This window comes from Homalodisca vitripennis, chromosome 4 (genome assembly GCF_021130785.1).
Source record: "Homalodisca vitripennis isolate AUS2020 chromosome 4, UT_GWSS_2.1, whole genome shotgun sequence".
In the NCBI taxonomy this organism is placed as follows: Eukaryota; Metazoa; Arthropoda; class Insecta; order Hemiptera; family Cicadellidae; genus Homalodisca; species Homalodisca vitripennis.
The window spans coordinates 30,275,825-30,299,358 of NC_060210.1; the positions used below are offsets into that span (position 1 = coordinate 30,275,825).

Below are 23,534 nucleotides of genomic sequence, written 5' to 3' on the forward strand. Positions count from 1 at the left end.
TACTTTAAATTTATGTGTATTTCAATTAAAAAAATCAATTAAGAAACTCAAATTAGTATTTTTATTTTCCAAAGTTCTTTTACTGATATTAGCTGTTATCTGCAACTTTGCTCACAATCCACTGTATGGATACTGTACTGTATCCACAGTATGACTCGTTGATAGGTTTAAATTATGAAAAATAATTTAAAAACATTGAAACTATAGATTTGGATTTTTCTTCTACATACGGAATAAATAGAGTTAATTTTTAAGAAATCTAGTCTAAATATTAAGAAAGTTTCTTAATACAGTGAGATTTGCGTCACATCAGTTCCTCCAAAAAACCGAGATGTTACACGCAAAAATATTAGGAACTCTGTGATACGACTCAATTCCGCACTAATCGATCGCGTACGTCGCGTCGCGTACGTACAAACACAGTGTGTCCTTCAGGAATGAGAAGTCTCACCTACCTTCGTGGCGTGTATTGCACTCGACTTAATAACTCCACCCATATAACCATCATTAATAGACTTCAAATGTATTAATGGACTCCATTAATGTATTAATGGACTCTATTAATGTATTAATGGACTTCATTAATGGACTCAAAAGTAACTTCTTTTGCAGACTATGGTGGTGTACGTTGTTCCTCGGGGTAAAGCAGCTCATACTGTGACACAGGCTATACAGAATCTCATAGAAACAGCCAACCTTCTCATAAATCCTTACCTAAAATAACATCCAAAAAGTCTAAATCTCTCACTGAAATAACCAGCATCTCATAAATCCCAATAGTCTTATGAACCAAAGACAAGATAATGTCTACTGAAATAGACGCTGCTGATAAATTTCGTTCTATCGTGGGATTCTGTATGATGGAAAACTCCCAAGCAACCTTAATCGCCCTTTTAAAAAATCCACAGCACCATGAATTTCTTAATTGATAAATAACATATTAAAACATGCAAATTGTGTGAAATATCAATAATAAAATAGTGATTTGTTTGCTGGAAACTACAATAGATATCTGCATGTATTTCCTGCTCATTTACAAATGCTTTAGGTGTATTAAAGTATGCCTTTAAAAGTAAGTGCCGTTTAGAAAAGTTACAGTTTTACGCTACCCGTATAAAACTGGAGACAGCTTTATGTAACGGAGGCTCTTTAATGTATTTTACGAGTATTAGGTATGCAGTCTTAGTAATAAAATAAAAGAGTCTTAAACCTTTAGGTAATAAAATATTGTAACGTTATGACGTGTTTAAATGTTTATCAAACTTAACAAAGAATACAAATTTAAATGGATTTTAAGTTATTGAGTATAAACAGTTGCTTTATAAGGCTTGTTATAGTTAAATACGACAGTTATTGGTGATTTATATTTGGCGATATATAACAGTAGTCTTAGTTCATAGTAGCATAAAAAGAAAATAATAATCCATTTTCGTATACACAGAACGAAGTTTTATTTTAAAGCTAAACTGGCAGACTTCTAATAGTTATCACTCATATAGGAAGAAGGATGCTGATTGTACACGGATTATTTATCATATTCGTATCAGTTCCCATTTTGAAGTTTTTACTTCTATTACATTTACAAATGTACTGTACCAAAGTACAAGTGTGTCTACTATAATTAAAAATGAGAGGTGATAGTAATAATTAATTATAACATAGTTACGTTTTGATATTGTTTCATGGGAAAAGTATCTATGACTGACATTATGAAATATAGTTCTAAACACTTCCTTTATTATAACGCAAAGTTTCAAAATAATTGTTATAACAAAGCAATAATTTTCTCTGTAATTCAACAACCCCACATCTTTGCTCCACGGGGTAATGCGATTATCATGAATGTTGTCAACCACGGAATGATGCTTCCACGAACTTTGACCACGATCCACTTCAATTCTGCTATCAATCCTGCGATATCAATCCTGCAATAATTAGCTTTAATATAAATTAACAGAATACAAACTGATTCACCAGTAGGTTTAAGCTTGTGCAACTGCACTCCTGGTTTCAACCAACAAAAACAAAAGGTTAGAACTGAATTTATTTGATAACTTATTGTATAATTCGATACTTTTAATATTTATGAGTGACTTTAGTTACAAAATTATCTAATACGTGTAATATGTTTTTAATAATATTGAATTGAAATATATAATTTCCTTAATCCGTTAAGATGGTAACTTTATACACAGTGTTCACAAAAGTATGTCACATATTTCTGTAGCTACAAGTTTTCATGATTTAAAAAAAAATGTCTTGTGAGAGTATGTTCAGAAAAATGTGTCGTTCAACTACTAGCCGCCATTTAGTATTTATAAAAAAAATCATAATCTCTACAACTAGTAAAGCTACAGATATCAAACATTACATATTGGTTATTACAAATAAGAGGAAAACTAAAAAACTTCATAACGTAATTTGCTTGAATATTACAAAGTGGTGCTTGCCAATAATTATTTTAATCAAATTACAAAAACTTAGTATACTTGTAAAATATTTATAAGATACCAACTATTTTGCAATGTTTATTAAAATTCCAACGCTGTTTATGCGTTTATGGATTTCATTGAAACAAGTTGAATAAAAATTGTTCAAGAAAATCCAAAATATTAACTCGGAATTCCATTATGAGGGCAATTTCATACTCGTAAGCATACGTTTCTATGAAATCTAACTAAAATAAAACAGCTTTTTAATTTATATATGAATCGAAAATAATCTAAATAATAGGAACAATTAAAATTTTGAAACTACTAACTAATTCACCATAAAGTGCCTTAAAAAATCAAACTCAGTAAAACCATGAAATTCGACTTCGACTGTCTTGTCACAAACTATAGCTATTTATTGTTTATTATAATATTATTGATAAAATTCGTAGAATAAATTTATTTCTATTTTTAATAGGTAAACGCGTTTTGTTTTCCTTCGTGTTGCTGTTTTGTTCTCATAAATTAAAATATTTAATTTGAGTATCTGCAATATTACAATTCATATTTAACAATACATTTTCGGTTGCTCCTTACTACCCCTATTAAAATAAAATTCAGGTGCTTTGCGTGAAGGTCAAACGAATAAGGTTCCGTTTGGAATAGGGCAGTTAAATTTGTTCGTTAATATCGTATTATATTATAATTATATATGACTACCTCCAACAGATATTTTAAACGGTTATAACTCATTTTAGAGTGAACTAAAAATAACGAACCTATACACCAACAAAGGATCGTGAAGAGCCGATAAAGTATTTAGCTTTGATCACGGATACTGTCACGTGCACCAGTCCTGTGAGTGGATGGCATATCAGCTAGTGGGGGGTCTGCTGCAGCACCTGTGAGGGGGCGCTGCTGCTTTTAGCCATCCAGGTAAGCTTAAAGCAGCAGTATCAAAGCAAAGTTAATACGTATTTCAGTTACATTATAGGTATTTGTGAACAGAATGAAGAATATAGTCAGCTTTGAAAATAATGACTTTATAAGTTTATATGCACCCACCTTTAGCGATTGTACTAATAAATCTCATAAACAATATTGCAAGTAATAAATTTTTTTTTTTGAAATCAGTAACAAATAATCTAACTTTTAACATTATTTTAATGTCTTAACGTTATCTTTCAAAGCTTGTGTTCTAATCGTCTGACAGTTATATTAATTGAAAGTAATAGTTTTAATTCATTTCTACAACACAAAATAAAAATAGTATTTTATGCAAATTTGGATAAATAAATAGACCAAAAACCAAAAACAAACCATTTAAATAGTATTTATACTAAAATTTCCTGTTATATCGTAAATGATAGACTAACGCTCGTGGATGTTTTTAGTTTCATAATATTTACTTGTTGTATACTAACAAATTAAACTTAGTATGTTTAGACACGCACTGGTAAAATATTGTATACATCTAATACAATAGTGTTCACCATAAAAAGGTGGCAGGAAAGAGTCGCTCGGAACGGGTTGAGATATACCTCAAAATATCTTGATTACTTTTTAAGTTAATTCACAATACTGTATTTAGATTCTCTTGGATATTTTAAAATGTCAATCTGTTTGAATACTAACATTTCCATTGGTTTATATTGAAAAATAAATGTATTCTGTTGATCAAATTTCATGGACTATAGGATTATTCTTTCCAAAAGCTTTAGGAACTCAATAAAAGTGTGGTAATGATTAATATTTTCTCTATTTAACTAATTTTTCTTTAACATAAGAATAAATAAAAATTTAAAGCCTTAAAGAATCGTTGAAGATAAGGTTTGCTGCCAGAATTTGTTAACCGTTCACGAATTCATTCCTACTTATTAAATCCATAAGTAAGGCAAAACATTCAATTTTTCGGTAATTAATACTAGTAATACATGCATTTTCGTTGTATTGTAATTTGTAAATTATATTTTTTGTATCCGTTGTTATAATTCCAAAGCAATAAATGTGTTACAGAAAATATATAAATAACCTATGGAGCCGTGCATAAAAATTTCGTAGGAATACGGAGTATAAAAAATATATTTGGTTAGAAAGAAGTCGGTTATATATATTTTATATGTATATTAATTTCAATAAACATTGAATCACAAAAAGTAATTGCTCCGCCGGGACTCGAACCCGGATCTCTCACTTGCCGGGTGCATGCGCTACCATTACACCACAGAGCCCTTACCTTTTTCTATTCAATTATTTCGCATTTGGCCGTTTCTTTCACATATGTGTTTATATAATCAAACTAACATATGATCGGCAGACCAAATACCTTTCAAATGACTTTTAATTACATCCATTAAATTTGTATAAATGGCAATAGCTTAGTCTAATTTCAATAAACATTGAATATAATATAAATTATATGTATATTATTTATTATATGAATATGATATTTATGTATTTACGATTGGACAAGATCTTATTGATAGGTCAAGCATCAGTGATATCCCTAGCTTATTTCAGTGCATCGGAATCTCAGCATTTGACAAATATTTAAAAGACTTTTTTTGGTGACCTGCAGCACTTTTAATGGATATTGATATACATTATTAGCTAAACTAATATTAGTTGTTAAATCCATGGGTTTTTCTTGTAATAAATAACCTTTTAACTGTCAAACCACTTTTTGCATTCCACTTGGAATGTTTAAACATTATATAACGGTTCAATTTTTAATGTAAGAGTGTTTTAGAGGGGATTTCATGAAGTTTTTTTTAATACTAAGTGAGTCTCTTTGTGCTTCTCGAGATACCTACACAAAGTTATTTTTCTCTACTTTTCCCACTTAAGTGAGTTTTCTTTGCAAAAAACGACACCGACAGAAATTGCACATCACATTTTTTAGTTGTGTGATAGCTCTGTATCTGTGAAAGAGCAAGTTTTCAACTTGTGTTTTTCTCTGAGAATAAAAAGTTGTGGTAAACCCCTCATCGAATTTTGTCCTAAAAGGGTACTTGTTTTTGATTCCCGATTGATGGGATTCTTAGTTTGGCTAAGGTTAGTGGTAAGGACCATTTGCTGTCGAGGTCCCATGAGAAGAGATTGTCGATCATGTCACCTTGGAAGAAGTGGAGGGTAGCCCTGCTCAGGCCTTTCCAGTCACTCTCTCATGTTCAGGTTAGTCACAACTTTCGACATTAAGAGATCCCCACCTTCTCCAACAGTGTTATCCTTTATAGGAATTGTACTAGACATAAGGGAAAAAAGTACTAGAATATCATTAACTCAATAATTATTTAAGAAAATGCTCTTATCTTGAAGACATTTCTAGTTATTTGTTGTGTGACAAAATTGGGGAGGAAAGATAGTAGTAAACTAATAATACAAAACGAGAAACTTTATAAATTTTGAATCAATGTTCGTTTTACTTTGAGCTTAAAGGTTTCATCAGATTATCTCTACTGGAATATTTTAAGAACTATTCATAAGGACCCTTTCACTATAAAGATAGTTCATCGGATACTTGGGCATGCACGCCTTCTAAATAGCACTTCAGACCTCTCGAATAAAGTAGCGATATTTCTGTGTCCAATCTAAAAGCTAAAATTATTTGGCGAGACATAAGGTTTACGTGATCAGTTTAACTTTTTAAAAAGTAAGTTTTGGATAAGATCATATATTAATGATAACAAACATAACCACAAAATAATCATTAATACACACAAATATAGGTTGCCAGCCAGTATCATTTGGGTATTGTATATAGATAAATGGTTTTCTTCTCAAAAATATTTTATGACTTCTAAGGTTTTTCGTCTCAAAAATATTGTATTACTTCTAAATATTACATTATAAATATTAACACAAGAACTCTGTATTAACGCCAAGATGTCTGTAGATGCCCAGAAAGTAGTGCCTATTCAGGATCACCATTATATAAATATTCTTACACTCTGGAGAAAATCTATATTTGGGCATTTTAAATTAACTTTGGCACTTAATCAATATTATGTCGCATATAGTTTCATTTCAAGTAGTCTGAGTAAAAAAGGTGGTAAGATGTAACCTGTACATATCAAAATTGTGGTTTGGATATGTGTTACTTTGTTTAAAAGATGGCCTTTTTGCAATCAAAACTCACTGCCATAAATGGTATTGACTGTTAGAAGTTACTTAACTCTTAATTTGAAAAATATATAAAATAGCTTGTGCTTTCAAGTTTTTTAACTGTTCAATGCGGTGGTAATTATTGAGCGGTAATGACAAATATCTTTTAACGAGTTTTTTTATCAGTATACATTAATATATGAATATTTCTGAAACAAATATTTCATTAAAATACAAGTATGTAGCACTTAATTAATTATATTGGGAATCAAACTACATTTTAAATTTAAACTACTGTAAAATCTGTAAACATTACTACAATAAAATTAATATAGAAGCTATTTTTATGTAATTGTCTCATTATTTTATATTCAGAATAAATTATTTATAATGTGTTGACTAAAATCATTACTATTCTTAAATTTTATTATAATTGTGAACCCTCAAAGCCCAGATCGCTTCAAATAAATAGATATTCAATCATCAGTATACTACTAAACATAAAATATTTATTGTGATTTTCTCACAAAGTAATGGTAAAAAGTTTTTTTTGTCTAAAAGTGGGATGGATTTTTATTTAGGCTTCTTAAAAATAAAATCTATATTACAACATTTTAAGAATGTTATGAAACTTTAGTAACTTTTCAGATTATACGTATTGCTGAACTATTTTTATATTGCCTAATAGTCTTTATGTTTACAAAAAAGATTGGCCCAACGCGCTGAATTACTTACCTTTGTCATAGAGTGATACCTAGAGAATAATGGGTCATGCTGCATCAGAACGTATTGATAATTTATCCAGACAAATAAGTATAAAATACCAAAAGGTTAAAAGGAGAAAGGTGAGTTTAAAAGGAAGTGATCTTGAATTGATAATCAGTAAACACTGTCACGTACTAAAAGAGCGATACCATAGTCTTTGAGAAATGAGAGATGTCGCAATTAAAAAATACAGGAAATTTAATACGTATTAATATGTTTAAAATGAAACATCTCCAACATTCATGGAATCACAGAAGGAAGATGAAGCGTTTTAATGAAACTATGTTTTTTACAAGTGAAGTTTTAAGGTTTGGTGTGTGCATGTAAAAACATAGTTGATTTTACTGTCTACAAAATCAAAGTTTGTTCGTCCGTATTTTACGAAGATAAACTAATACACTCAAATATAATTGTTGCAGGTCGTGTTCTCTTATCAAATGATCCGATATCTTTTGTGTGGGTTTAAAAATCAGGTTTGTCCTGTAGGGGTATTTTCATACCATACATCATAAGCTTTGGTGAATTAATGCATAAACGATAAATGTTAACGATAAACTTGTACCTCGAGGGGGTTGCCACTGAGTGCATGTGTTTGGGATTATAGGATTTGTTTAGCAATGATACTACACCCTCGATGGGATTTGCATAATAATTGCTTTAACATGGCATTTCGTTTTTCCCGTAGGAGTTTAAAAACTTTTCAAAGTTTTGTGTAATATCGTTCCACTTTGATATTGTTGTTTAAGATATTTATATAAATATTTGTGAAATTTATTTATTTATTAAATTAAATATGAAATTTATATTGACAGAGTGGTCTATATAATCTACATATTTTATTTATTGGAATTTTTGGTAACGCTGATAACTCAGAAACATCAAGTTATTTGCACACAAAGTTATTTAAACTTTGTGTGCAGGGTTTGCAAATAAAGTTTTGGAAAGTATATTTACCAAACTTCTTAAAAAGGTAATAGGATTGAAACCTTCTTTTATTAAAAGTATAGAGTTTTAGTAGTAGTTTAGAGTTAGTAAAGATGTAAATAAATCAAATTTAAGTTTTGATTACTACGTAGATTATTTCATGTCTCAAGAGTACAGTTTTAGTCCAAACATTTCATTTTACCCGATAATAAATGATAAACAATCAAATATTTATCTTTATTGCCAACTGCAGTTTTATTTTTTGCAGAACCGCATTCACACAATTTTAGTTCAACTCTTATGAAGGATTTGTTGTGAAATGCCTAAACTAAATCCCAATTCCTAAACGATTATACAATTCTAGAGAAAATTATGTAAGTGTATGTTGTATATTATGAATATCTCCACAACCTCCATAACTTTCTAATATTATGAATATTTACATTTATAAAGTAGATCTACCATATATTAGTCAGGAAATACGTGTTTAGTCATTACAGCAAAGTTTATCAAACTATAACTAAATATTTACGTCACTTCTAACCAGTTATATAACACAAATTTAATACAAACTAAAATAATTCAGCTATATTTTGTACTATCGCAGTAACCATGTTTAATTTAAAACGTATCTTAATATATTGGACTCTGTGATATAATAAACTTAAAATGTTATGCTAAAGCGCTTATTTCTAATACTATCCCAAATCGATGTCTTTCTAATTGTCCTGTTAGGCGAGTTAAATAAAATTTATCTGCAACTAAATAATGTTACCAATATCGCCTTGAGAAAGTTGATATACAGAGTGAGTTTTATGTCCCGGCACACCTGGATATAATTTAAACGGCCCGAGATATCTATGTGAAACCTTGACCCTACCTATTATAACATATTTTTTTTAACTTTTCAAGTTGTTGAAAATTTTGAAAATTTTTTGGACATAAAACTTACTCTGTATATATATAAAGTTTTAAGGATTCTACTGGCATCTGTTGATGATATGTTATTTGGGTCAAGGCAAATAGAGCATAATATTATATAAGCTTAAATCGGTTGTGCTTAGTGTGCGGTCTGCCTGTTTGTGTTTTTAGGTATTTTTTGAATTTCTATCAACTATTAAAGACAAATATTTCTGACTGAAACAAATAGTTTTGCATTCTCAAATTAAAAGGAAAGAAATATAATATTAATCTATTCTGTTTGAGGATTTCAGATGGTAACCAAAAAACCAAGAAACAAAGAATTAATAGGATTAGGTTTCAAAGATTTTTGAAAATAATAAAAGATTATCATCGCAGTTACCAACATGTTGACACCTAGAACATCATCACTAGTCGGAAAATAATACGAGTATAGCTATATGACATTGATATAATATATTCCATGGCAAAATTAATTGTCGTTGTCCACAAGTTTACTGAATCAATTCCTTGTATTATTTGTGTATCAAAATGTACGATATGAAAATATACTGATTGATTCGTAACACATCTTTTCAAGATACCTTATAGCTCATGGCACTAATATTCAAAATACATTTCAGGCCAAAAACCCTCTATAACAAGCCTTAAATCAGTATTTAGTATGCAGCAGCTTTACATATACAGGGTGTTTAAGAACTCTCTTGAGATATTTGGTAAATTTGTTCTCAGGGTCAAGGAAAAGAAAAATGTATTCTAATGATGATTCCGAAATGCTTAATTCACCAACCATCTGCATCTTTATCATTATTAGACTTATATTTTTATTTCATAAGTAACAAATAAGATTGGCATGTAATATAGACATCCATAAGAAACTATATTGAAGTACGGTGCGATGTTCTCCAATAAATAAAACAGAGCTTTCATATTTGACAATAATCATTTATGGTAAAAGCCTGCTGTAACTTAGTGACTCTATTACTGGGAATAATATTTGACTGAAAATTTTATACAATTTCAATTTTTTTATATCTACGCTAAGTTAATACAGAAATTTCCTAATGAAAGTATTTCCTTTTAACTTGTCGACTACATGTCTTGCCTCTAAGAAGAGGCGTTCTTATCACGTTCATGTCACCTATTGTTAGGTGAATAGAACGACGTGTTAACGACCACGAAATTGTTTCTGCCCTGTAAGCTAATCACTAAATCCTTAACCACGAACCAGCCTAAATATTCCAAAAATAATTAGCATAATAATTAGCACCAGAAAGTTTAACTAGGCGCAACTCCATGGCTGGTTTTAATAAACAAAACAAAAGTTAAGAACTCCATAACTTAAATAATTTTCTGTAAAATACGTTAATATTGTTATTTACAATAATTTCTCGGGCTTATAAATATTATGTAAGGCAAACTTAATACCTACGGACACAACTCACAGCAATTTGTGTCTGTGGCCGAGACATGCCAATTTAGTCTAATGGATACCACCACACTTTTACCGCAAAAGGGTATTTAACTCAGCCACGATAAAAAATGGGAGGAGTTATGTGTAACAGTTTTCTAATAACAAATATACCACGGTAAAAAAGTTTAATACAGTTCTTAGACGAATCTGACTTACTCCGGAACATCTCTTGCCACGTCCTAAGGCTGTATTACCTGTTAAGAAAGAGTATTTCCAATACCACCTTAAGACTGACGAGACATTGCTGAGGAAACAGACATATTCTAAATCCAGCTAAGATTTTCATCAGGTCTTAAAATAGGACAATACAGTCTCCTTCAGTCAGTCCAGATATAACTATAGGTATAGTCTGGTAATTTTTTTCTCTCTTGAACTTTGTAGCCTTTCGACACCTTACCGGTTATGGCCTCGTGTGCCTTGTCCGTGAGTTAAATTTACATTTTCGTATTGTAAATTTGTCCTTTAATGGGAGACATCAATTTAAATGTAATATAAGTAATTTTGTAAATAGTAAAGTAATTTACCTACGATGATATTTTATTTGCCAGATAAATACAGATATTTGTTGGTTTACAAATACCATCAAGATTTTGGTATTAGGCAAATTCAAGTACTTTACTTTCATATTTAATTCTAAATTTGGATTCTTCGTCGAGTTCTTGAGTCCTATAATGATTCTTCTTTGAGGACTACTATCCTTCAATCTTTCTTTTGTGACTACATCTGTAATTTCGAGCCAAGTAGCTGATGTCGTGGTGAGAGCGTCGACATACACATAAAGGGAAGTCATTTTAAAGTTTTATCAAGTGATTAAGTGACTAATATACTTTATTTGAATATTGTATATAATTAAAAAAAATTTATTGAATAATGAATTTGCTTATCAATTTTATCTTAACCTAATTTTGCTTAAAATATCAGTACTCTTGTTGTTCAATAATGCTTTTTTATTTTGTTTAAAAATAACACAATTTTTATGCATGGACATCATAAAACAATTTCTGAGTTAATGGCTCTAAATTCATTCTTCTAAATTGTTAAGCTTCTATAAATACTTCCACTAGATTTGTAAATCCATTCTGCTAAATAAGCTTGTAATAGAAATGATATTTGACACCAAAATAATGGAATACAATCGCATTGATGACAGGCGGATCAGCTTCGTACATGAAACGGATCGTTATCAAGTTTCAACATTTATAATCTCTTCAACAGGAATTTTCGTTTACAAAAAAACCATGAAATATTGTACTGTTGCTAAACAGATAACATTGGAACAGGCATGTGGATTACAAATAATTGGATTTGATATTGACAGGTGATGTAACTGTTTCCATATTTTATTATAAAATATTTTTTGTTGTTGTAAATAAACAGACAAATATAATGGTATATGTTATAATATTATTTTAGATAAACGTTATAAATGTATTTTGATTCAGAAATCTTTCTTGTATATCTCAGTACAAATTTAACAACACCTAAAGTTATATTTTGTGTTACGAATATTACAATCGGTTTCACGCAATAAAGTTTATTGCTTCAGAATTGAAAGTACTTTCTAAATGATTTTACATGAGAATATCACACTAATAATCCACGTAACATTACTGATCATTCCCCGCTTCTCCGGTTATTTCAATATTTTAGTTAAATAGTGTTAAAACTTGTTTTCAACCTATAACTGCTTATATCGTAAGACATCTTATAAATAAAAATGAATGTCGAAATGTGTTGGTAAGCGCTAAACTCGATAACGGGTGGACGGATTCGGTTAATTCTTTTTGTAAAATGTTCATTGAAATCCGAGGAAGGTTTTTATGAAGAAAAAGTTAAGAAAATATATCTGGAATATTTTGGAATTCAGGAAAAATTGTAGTTTGTACGTTTCATAATTAAAATTAAACTGGCACTAAACAGCTGTTGACAGCTATAGTTCGACAAACTTTCTGAAACATCTGCTTACATTTAAATGTTACCAATAATAAATAAACAGTGCGTGATCGTGTAATGCAGATAGTAAATAAAACATTAATATATCTGTGACCTAATCTATTGAGTTTGCTTTTGTCAACTGATACACGAAACAAATTCGTATATCGTGTTTTGTGCAGAGTGTTTACTTAGTTAGTGTTTGTTTAGTTCGTGATTAGTGAAAAAATAATTTATATTTGATATGCCTCCTATAAGACGAAGCAATTTAGGTAGAAGAACCAGAAATGCTACAAACCAAGCTAATTACCGATCTAATCGTACTGCACAAGAACGTGACGACGGAAATGAACGTGAAAGAATTCGGATATTACAAACGCGTATATCGCGAGCGCGACATTCAACTAATAATCGCGCAAGTTTGAATCGAGCTGCTTTCAGTTACGATGTGTCAATTGACTACAGTAACTACCAATGTGTTGTTATTGGTTCTATGAACTCGGTTTGCTCACACTGTAAGGCATTAAAATACAAAAACGAAGCCAATGGATTGTGTTGCGCAAATGGTAAAGTAAAATTGATACCATTGGATCCACCACCAGAACCATTGTACTCATTGGTTTCAGGAATAGGAACAGATTCTATACACTTTTTGACACATATCCAACAATATAACAATTGCTTTCAAATGACTTCATTTGGGACAACAAATGTAGTTCGGGAAAATTTTATGCCAACTTTCAAGGTATGTATTATAGCAGTTACTCATAATTATTTTAGCGAACAAAATTTTCTGTCACCAAAGTTAAGATGTGTCACTAATCTTTAATTTCTTAATCACTTATATATCACTTAGTCATCATATTATATGGTGATTCAGTTTCAGTGACACTTTTATTATATTTTATATTTGATAGATATTAGTTAAAACTAAATATATACTTTTTAAGATAAAATATTATTTAAGTTTGATCACTGACAATCCATTAATTTATACCACACCATAATATTTTTTTTTATTTACAGATACAAGGGCAAATATATCACAGAGCAGGTTCACTGTTACCAGTGTCAGATAGCGACAACAAATTCCTGCAAATTTATTTTATGGGCAATTCACCACAAGAAATTGATCTGCGTTGTGCACATAACAATTTAGTAAAGAGGTCTATTGTAGAACAATTACAAACTTTATTTCATCAACACAATCAATTGATTATATTGTTTAAAACTGCCCTGGATCTGATGCCATCCGATAATCACAAAATTGTAATCAGAGCTGATAAAACACCTGCAGGTCAACATACAAGACGTTTTAATGCACCAACTATTGATGAAGTTGCTATCGTTGTAGTTGGAGAAAACTTGGAATCCCGTGATATTGTTTTACATCGTCGGAATGATCAATTACAACGTATAAAGGAAACACACCGCTCATATGATGCACTGCAATATCCCATTATATTTTGGCAAGGTGAAGATGGCTACGATTTCTCAATAAAAATGATAAATCCCATTACAGGTAACTAAAATATTAGTTTAGCTATGGCGATAATATCTCAGTCATTATATTATATATATTTTAATTTTATATTTGAATGTTATTAAAACAAAATATATTTACAGGTTCTGAAACCAACAAAAAAGTAAGTTCAATGAACTATTATTCATACCGCCTAATGATTCGGGAAAATGAAGAAAATCACATATTGAAATGTCGGCGATTATATCACAAATATGTTGTTGACATGTATGTTAAAATTGAAACGGATAGATTAACACTCATCAGGTTGAATCAAACCAAACTCCGATCTGAAGAGTATATTCACCTTCGAGATGCGATTAATACTGATGGAAATGCACAGAATGTCGGTCGGATGACTATTCTTCCAGCAACATACATCGGAAGCCCTCGGCATATGCACGAATATGCTCAAGATGCCATGTCGTATGTTCGTCATTATGGTACAGCAGATTTGTTCATCACATTTACATGCAATCCGCAATGGATAGAAATCAAGCAGGAGTTATTCCCTGGGCAATCACCCATTAATCGTCATGATATTACAGCCAGAGTCTTTAGACAAAAATTGAAATCTTTAATGGATTTCATCGTAAAACATAATGTGTTTGGTGAGACACGCTGCTGGATGTATTCTGTGGAGTGGCAGAAACGAGGATTGCCACATGCACACATTTTGATTTGGTTGGTTGAAAAGATAAGGCCAAATGAAGTTGATGCAGTGATATCAGCTGAAATCCCTAATGTACAAGTAGATCCTGGATTGCATGAGGTAGTTATCAAAAACATGATACATGGTCCCTGTGGAACTCTTAATCAAAATTCACCGTGTATGATGGATGGTAAATGTTCAAAACGATATCCACGGACATTAATATCGGAAACAATTACTGGTAATGACGGTTATCCATTGTATCGTCGCAGATCGACAGCAGACAATGGAAAATCAACAATTGTCAAATTAAATCAACAAGATATTGAAATAGATAATCGTTGGATTGTTCCATATTCACCCATTTTATCAAAGACATTCAAAGCACACATCAACGTTAAATCTTGCCGTTCAGTGAAATCTATTAAATACATTTTCAAATATGTAACCAAAGGGAGTGATATGGCTGTGATTGGAATTGGTGCAGAGAATTCCAATGATGAAGTTACCCAATACCAAATGGGCCGCTATGTCAGTAGTAATGAAGCAGTTTGGCGAATATTTTCTTTTCCTATTCATGAGAGACACCCTTCTGTTGTTCACTTAGCTGTGCATTTAGAAAATGGACAAAGAGTGTATTTTACAGCACAGAACGCAGTACAAAGAGCTGCTCAGCCACCATCTACTACATTAACCAGTTTTTTTGAGACATGCCAAAACGATGATTTCGCACAAACATTGCTATATTCTGAAATGCCAAAATATTATACCTGGAATCAATCCTCAAGGAGATTTATACGACGGAAACAAGGAAAACCAGTTCCAGGATATACAGATGTATATTCCACCGATGCGATTGGCCGGATTTATTCAGTACATCCAAGCAATGATGAATGTTTTTATTTACGACTGCTATTAGTCAATGTACGTGGCCCAACATCATTCCAACAGTTACGAACTGTTGATGGTGAATTGTGTGGATCCTACAGAGAAGCCTGTCAACGTTTGCAATTGCTTGAAAATGACGCTCATTGGGATCAAACTCTCAATGATGCTGTAATATCATCACACGCTCATCAAATACGAACATTGTTTTCTATAATCATATCTACATGCTTCCCATCAAACCCAATTGATTTGTGGATCAAGTACAAAGATTATATGTGTGATGATATTTTGTATCAAATACGGAATAGAATGGGAAATCCAAATATACAAATCAGTGAAGAAATTTACAATGAAGCATTGATTTCAATTGAGGACATGTGCTTTATAATGTCAAACAAACTATTAATTCAATTAGGCCTGACCGCGCCCAATCGTCCAATGCATGACGCTTTTAACCAAGAGTTGCATCGAGAAAAACTGTATGATTTCAACGCGTTGAAAGAATTAATTCAAACAAATCTTCCACTGTTAAATGAACAACAGAAGTATGTATTTGAAACTCTTATGAAAGTAACAAATGATGAAACTGGAGGGATTTACTTCTTAGATGCACCTGGTGGTACAGGAAAAACTTTTTTGATTTCATTAATATTAGCAACAATTCGCTCACAAAATAAAATTGCACTTGCACTCGCTTCGTCGGGAATCGCAGCAACTTTGCTTGAAGGTGGTCGAACAGCCCATTCAGCACTAAAATTGCCATTAAATATGCAAAGCAATGAAACTCCAACCTGCAACGTTTCGAAGAACTCTGCAATGGCAAAGGTTTTGCAGCAATGTAAATTGATTGTTTGGGATGAATGCACGATGGCACATAAAAAATCTTTGGAGGCTTTAGACAGAACCTTAAAAGATCTACGGAGCAATAATAACCGATTTGGTGGTGCAATGATTTTATTAGCAAGAGATTTTCGTCAAACATTGCCAGTGATTCCACGATCAACGCCAGCTGATGAACTCAATGCATGTCTAAAGTCCTCCAATTTGTGGAAACATGTCAAAGTACTTCATTTAAGCAAGAATATGCGTGTCGAGTTGCAAAATGACCAATCTGGAAACATATTCTCTAAACAACTCATGACATTGGTAATGGCAAATTTCCTATAGACATGTTGACTGGCTGCATTAACTTTCCTCAAAGTTTTTGTCAGTTAACTCGATCAAAAGATGAACTTATTCAGAAGGTGTTTCCAGATGTTTCTCAAAATTACAGAAACCATGATTGGTTGAGCGAACGAGCTATACTGGCTGCAAAAAACATAGATGTAAATGAATTAAATTTCAAAATTCAAGAACAAATTACAGGCGAATTGAGGATATATAAATCAGTTGATTCGGCTACTAATCAAGATGATGTAGTCAACTATCCACCGGAATTATTAAACTCGCTGGATTTGCCAGGATTGCCACCTCACAATCTTCAATTAAAGGTTGGATCGGTGGTTATAATGTTGCGAAATATCAACCAACCGCGTCTTTGCAACGGTACACAGTTAGCGATAAAAAATTTACTAAACAATGTGATAGAAGCAACTATACTCAAAGGAAAGTATAAAGGAGAGGATGTTCTCATACCGCGCATCCCAATGATTCCGACTGATGTGCCATTTGAGTTTAAACGACTACAGTTTCCAGTGCGGCTTGCTTTTGCTATGACTATAAACAAGTCCCAGGGGCAATCATTAAGTGTTTGTGGTATTAATCTAGAAAACCCATGTTTCTCACATGGTCAATTGTATGTTGCCTGTTCCCGTGTTGGAAAACCATCAGATTTGTTTATCTATGCGCCAGGTAATCAAACAAAAAACATCGTATACCACAAAGCACTACAATGATAATAATAATAATTATGATTCACATGATTAACAATAAAGCGATTACTTACTTTTAAATCCTTATATATGTTTTATTTAATTATTTTTTATTCACAACGCCCTATCACCAGGGTGACGGTTCTGTTCAGGAGAATTTTTTTAAATACGTAGGCAAAAAAACTGCCACATTACAAATCTTTTTGACAGGACGAAGTCTGTCGGGTCAGCTAGTTTCTAATGAAATCATAATATTCGTATTGTATTTAGTATTTCAAGAAATAAAAGTAAAATTTTAACACATAGTAAAAAGGATTTAGTAAAATACCTGTTAAATACTTAACTTCTAATAACTCCATTATCAATTAAAGCAGTTATATCTTTTCACGTCTTATATTTTAAGGATTATTGGCCAACCATGTACACGAAAAGGCAGAAGTAACTAATCTAATAGCATAAAGATAACAATACTTACGATGCTTTTAAACAAAGTATAGCACTATATAGGTGTAGAAAGATAACAATCGAAAGAGAATTTGCCTGAATCACGGCTGAGGGTATCAAAAACTTTTAATTATACGCTACATAAAACCTAAACCATTTAACGTATAACTTCAGGCAATAATAAAGTAACTTTAGCTCCTGAGTAAATTTTAAAATCAACGTTTAAAATGTTTTAAAATATATATTCTTAGAATTGAAAACACGAAAACAATACTTAAAATTCATTATATTTATAATCTCAGAAATATAGTGGAAACTGGCTTGTTTTACTTAACTACAACAGTAAAATGAAGCCATCTACGCAGGGACTTTTCTGCATCAGTTTGCCATTTCAGTCAGCAGTCCAGTTTATACAGGCTAATAAAGAAACTTAAAAATAAGTAACTAAAAATATTTCAAAGATTGCTTCATCAACATTATATTTTTTTTTTGAAGTGAAAACTTCTTGTATAAATAACTATGGTTAAAGCGCTTAAACTCAGTATCAAGAGGTAATTCAGGATTCATGGCTGTGATGGGAAAAATAAATAGTAAGTACAATATGCATATTAGTATATGAATTTTGGTGTATTTTATGAACTGAGAAACATAGTAAGCGATAGAGATTCTGTGAAAAAAATGGGAAATACTTGGTTATGGAATTGTAGCATATCAGTACTTGGTAGTACAATGTGGATTAATATTCTATAAAGGTGCGTTACATATTATATCGATTTTTCATCAGCAAGTTACAAAAGTAAGCTATAAAATAATTTTAAAAGGGTTTAGATAAATGCAGATTTTTTAAAATAGTCTCATATTTTGTTTATGGTAATATGTAGAGTTTAAGCGTGTACATTAAATGTTTTTTTTCTGTAACCATAGTATATTTTTACGCCTGTTGTTTGACCTGCAAGATCGGTGGTCCAAGGTGTTGAACATCTATCTCAATGATCATAAAAACTATATTGACTCTACTAGTCAATACTTTGTAACACATATATTTACGATTATCCTTACAACAAAATAAGACAAGACATACATTTTCATTTAAAAGGGGAGTGTTGGATACTAGCCTGCAGGTGGCGCAGATTCTACTGACACCTCCCGCATTAATTACATTACCTGACTTGACTTATGCTTTGACTTCGTAAGCACTAGCTGACAAGATTTCCCGCTTTCAGTAGAAATTCTGTTCTGACTTTCTGTCTGATCTACATTATTATTTCTTGTTGGTATTTGCTTTAGTTTGCTCCTTTGAAAAGTTAATTCCTTATAGTGCAGTATTATTTTCGGATTATTTAAATTATTCTTTATAATTATTAGTTAGTGTTACATTTAGAGCATAATCAAACCAAAACAAGGGAAAACTCCTAAAACTAAGTTGTTAATGGACGATTCTCAATTACTAATAATATATTCTAATCGAAATTAAATGTTTGTAATATAAATTCTCCCACATTATTGATATCCTTGTTATTGATTATCAATGTGTACTCCACATTACAACCAGTCTATGTAATGCAGATGGATCAAATTTTAAAATCCTGTTAGATTGTAAACTATTGGTACTATGTAGAGGTATTTGAGTATTTAATCTGAAAATATTTTGTTCAAAAATTTCACAATTATTTAGATCTGACAATATTATGACCTATGTATTAAAATTTTTTTTTTTTAAACAAAGTTTTTATATGCAGTGTACTAATTGAGTACATATTTAATAATTGCATAGTTTTCAGTACGTACTAGTGTTAAATAAATTTACATAACTTTCTACAGTTGACGGTACATGTTCTCTCACGTTTTGGAGTATATTTCTATATGCGTGTTAGTTTTAAAGTAAAGTAAACTAAAACAATAATTTCTATAGTATACACAGCAGTACTAATAAAGAGGATCTGGTTTGCACCAACACTTGTTGTTGCTCTAAAATTTGTGTTGTTCTTCATGACAAATGTAAATGTAAATTGTTTTTCTTACAAGAACCAACTTAATTTCTGTAAAAACATGAACCTAATTAATAATACTGTTCACGGACAAATAAGAATAGATATGAATTGCATTCACTAAGATACAGGCCAACTTCGATTTCACCTGCGTAGCATAAAAAGTTTGGCCACCTTAAACTTTAGCACCATATATTTATATGGATATCAGCATTGGGTATTATTGTAATTACATTACTTAATTTCCCAATCCTATTTCAGTGACTTTACTAATGGGAATATTCTAATTACGGTACTATATGCCAGAGTGCTTTTGCTTGTGTGGCAGTTTTATAAACTATCTTCAAACTTATCATCACTAGACAGTGAGATATTTAAATCTTGTTAAAGAGCCATTTATTTAAATTGCTTAAAACTTCTATAATGGTCAAGACAACAGTCGCCTTGCTAATTTAATAAAACTTAACTTTAAAGCTTTTAGAAGATTCCTTTTATGTACTTTATAAGTTGACTTCTGCTTTACATAAAAATTAAAAAAAGTATGTTATAAATCTTATAACTACGGTCAAACCCCTTATTTTAAACTTTTGCAATATGTCTCCATAATAAAGCGATGTTGTTGCTATGGAGAGGGAATATTTAGTCTATCATGTAACTGGCAACATATTCCTAAAATCTCTTATGTGTATACGTACTTAACATTTTGAAATATAACTTTTTAAGTCTTATTATAACTTTATACAATCGTTGGAAATTTATCCCTGAACAATATGAGACATTACTTATTTAAATTTTTGGTTGGGAGAGGGATTGGAAGTGAATGGATCAATTCAAAAGCACACTTTGTTATTATAATGTGAACGTCAAGCGTGTTGCAGATAAACTAATCCGTATTTCTGTTGCGATATATATTGCAATTCTGACGATATATATATATATTGAATTAAGACTATGTAATAATAAATGTTGAAGATGCAGCTTGTAGTGTCTATTCTTAATTCAATCACTACATTGAAATTACAACAACCAATATTTATAACTTTGCATTTTGAGGTGGGGCTGAAGGAGATAGCGTTGCTATTAAAATGCCTCACAAAACAAGAAATTATTAATATTGGTTTGTATAATTTCAATCTAGCGATTAAATGATATAATAATAGTTTATGATATTTAATGTAATGGTAGGTTTGAAATAAGATTCGTCACTAACAAAAAGTACGATATTTTAAGCAATCAATTTACTAACTATAGTTAACAAATTCCATTTGTAAACGTATGGATGTAATAAATTTGCTAATAACATAAGCAATTAGTTATTATTATAATTGCTGTATTCAAGCAAAGTTATGATTTATAAATTGTGGGGTTATCCTGACGGGAAATTCAATTTCACTGACGATGGTTTCTTATCAGAAAGTTGAAGTTCGGAACAAAGTAACCGCAGGGCAGTTCCTTCCAGTTAACTCCCAATAACTTTCTCTGCTTTCGACCTCTATAATTAGAGGAAGCTATTACACGCTTTTATACTTAGTAGGGTGGATGGGGGTTGGAGGAAGTTTTCATCCCATAACATACGTTCTTAGTAGTTTGATTTATTTAAAATGAACTTTTAAAATCATATGTTTATTTTAGTAAATGAAATATATATATTTATGTTTATTAATATATTTAATAACACTTGTATTAGTATTATTCTATATTATCAAACAGTTGATTCAGTATAATATGAAAGCATAGCTAAATGCATCGAATAATGTCAATAATTCGAAAGCCTTATACTCTTCTTTACCCATAAATTTAATGCATTGCCATGATATAACACATGTTAACGATAGTTAATCAGTAAAGATAGCTTTAAACCTAAGTACAGGCACTAGAGTACGGGACTTATTCTACTACATTAATGTGTTTACAAAATTTCCAATCTTCTCACAATCCTTTACGCCCAACCTACGTATTTCAATTTTTAATTTTTAAACTCTCAGTTCTCTCTTTATTCACTAAAAACCCTTTGTAACTATTACTTTTTTCGACGTCAAGTTCAAAGACCACGACGATAGGATCTAATAGTTGAACTTTTGGGATATACAAGCATGTGTAGCATTTAGAAATAGTTAACTGCTGGATTAATCCAGCAGAAATGGTAAATGCACAAAGCAAAGTGTATTGTTTCTGAAGCTGGAAGTTGGTCATAACATTTTATCTGGCTAATCTGGACAGACCTGGAACCAAAGGTACATATGTCAGACTTATTTCAAAAGTCATACTGATCAAATGGGTCTTAGTGACTTATTCATTTGTCTTTGTATTTCACTCATAAATATGATATGAGAAATGAATTAAAAATATTGTTCCAAAAAACTACTACCTTTCTATTCCAAAAGAAAATATCTATAGTATGAAAGGTGCAAAGAAAGAATTTGGTACATAATAATGAGAGAGGACTATTTTTAAAAACCAACAACTGTATCGATTGACGTAACTACGTTAATGAACATTCATGTATTTATGATTTATATTAAATTTATACCAGATTTGGTATTCGTTTTACCATGAATATGGAGGTCTGTTAGACTCTTCTACTGAGTTATCCTCTAATTACAATTTAAACTTACATGGACGATTCCAACAATGACGCAGGGCCGCACATCACAATGCTATTTTAATTATTCGTATTCACGGAAAACTCATAATAATGCCAACAATAACGTGCCTCCTTATCCAGACATGTTTCTACCTGGTTACTTTCCGATTATTCCAAGGGTTTAACTAAAAACGAGCGTATTCTATTGACATATATTATTTTAATATATAATTTTAATAATATATGTCTCTCTGCTATCTCTCTCTTAACGTACACAGAACAACCTACAAACCAGGGACAGCAAAACACATCCTGATAATAATTGTGTAATTGCTACCATGATATATCTATAAATTGTTTGACTCACGGGGAAACCATAATAGTATCAACAGCAGAGCGCTCAACCATTACAACCCTACTTATCCAGACATATGTCTCTGACAAGGCTACTTTCCAACTATTTCAAAAGGCTGTCTGTGGAGTATTCTGAGTATTGTCGTATGTCCATGTATTACTTCTATGCTGGAAAATACTATTACAAAATAACTCATGTTTTAGCTCCAATTTTCAACGTACACGCAGACGCTAAACATTCAAATCGAAGGGCGAAAATTTCTAAGACATAAAAATAACCAACGATAATTTATGCGGCAAAAGTATAATGTTTCTAGCCCTCAGCCCGCAAAGATAGCTCTTACCAGTCTTATCAGCTGTTTACACAACTAATGGATATCTGTATCTATTTATTCCTAGAAAAGCTACAAGGCATTGTGTGATGACTTCACACAAATTTTATAAAAATAACCCAGTTCATTGAACAAAACACTAAATATTTAATGACTTAGCATTCTACGTATTCTTAATATTTACTTTTAATACATTTTTCATGCTATTTAGTTAGTATTGAAACGCCTACTACGCTATTATACATAAACGAATCCCTAGGTAAAAACATACTGTTGGCTTATAATGTAAGGAGAACTACTGCCCTGTTTAATATTCTATAATTGGCACCAAAGAAGTAGCGGAATAT

At 31.1% G+C, this 23,534-nt stretch overlaps 1 protein-coding gene across 1 annotated transcript; it reads left to right on the forward strand.

The window, feature by feature from the left end:
* The first annotated feature begins 17,054 nt into the window (after positions 1-17,054).
* Positions 17,055-17,703, forward strand: LOC124361421. The gene has a single exon (XM_046815471.1). It carries the CDS (start codon positions 17,123-17,125, stop codon positions 17,507-17,509), a length of 387 nt encoding a protein of 128 aa, XP_046671427.1. The 5' UTR covers positions 17,055-17,122; the 3' UTR covers positions 17,510-17,703.
* The last annotated feature ends 5,831 nt before the right edge of the window (positions 17,704-23,534 follow it).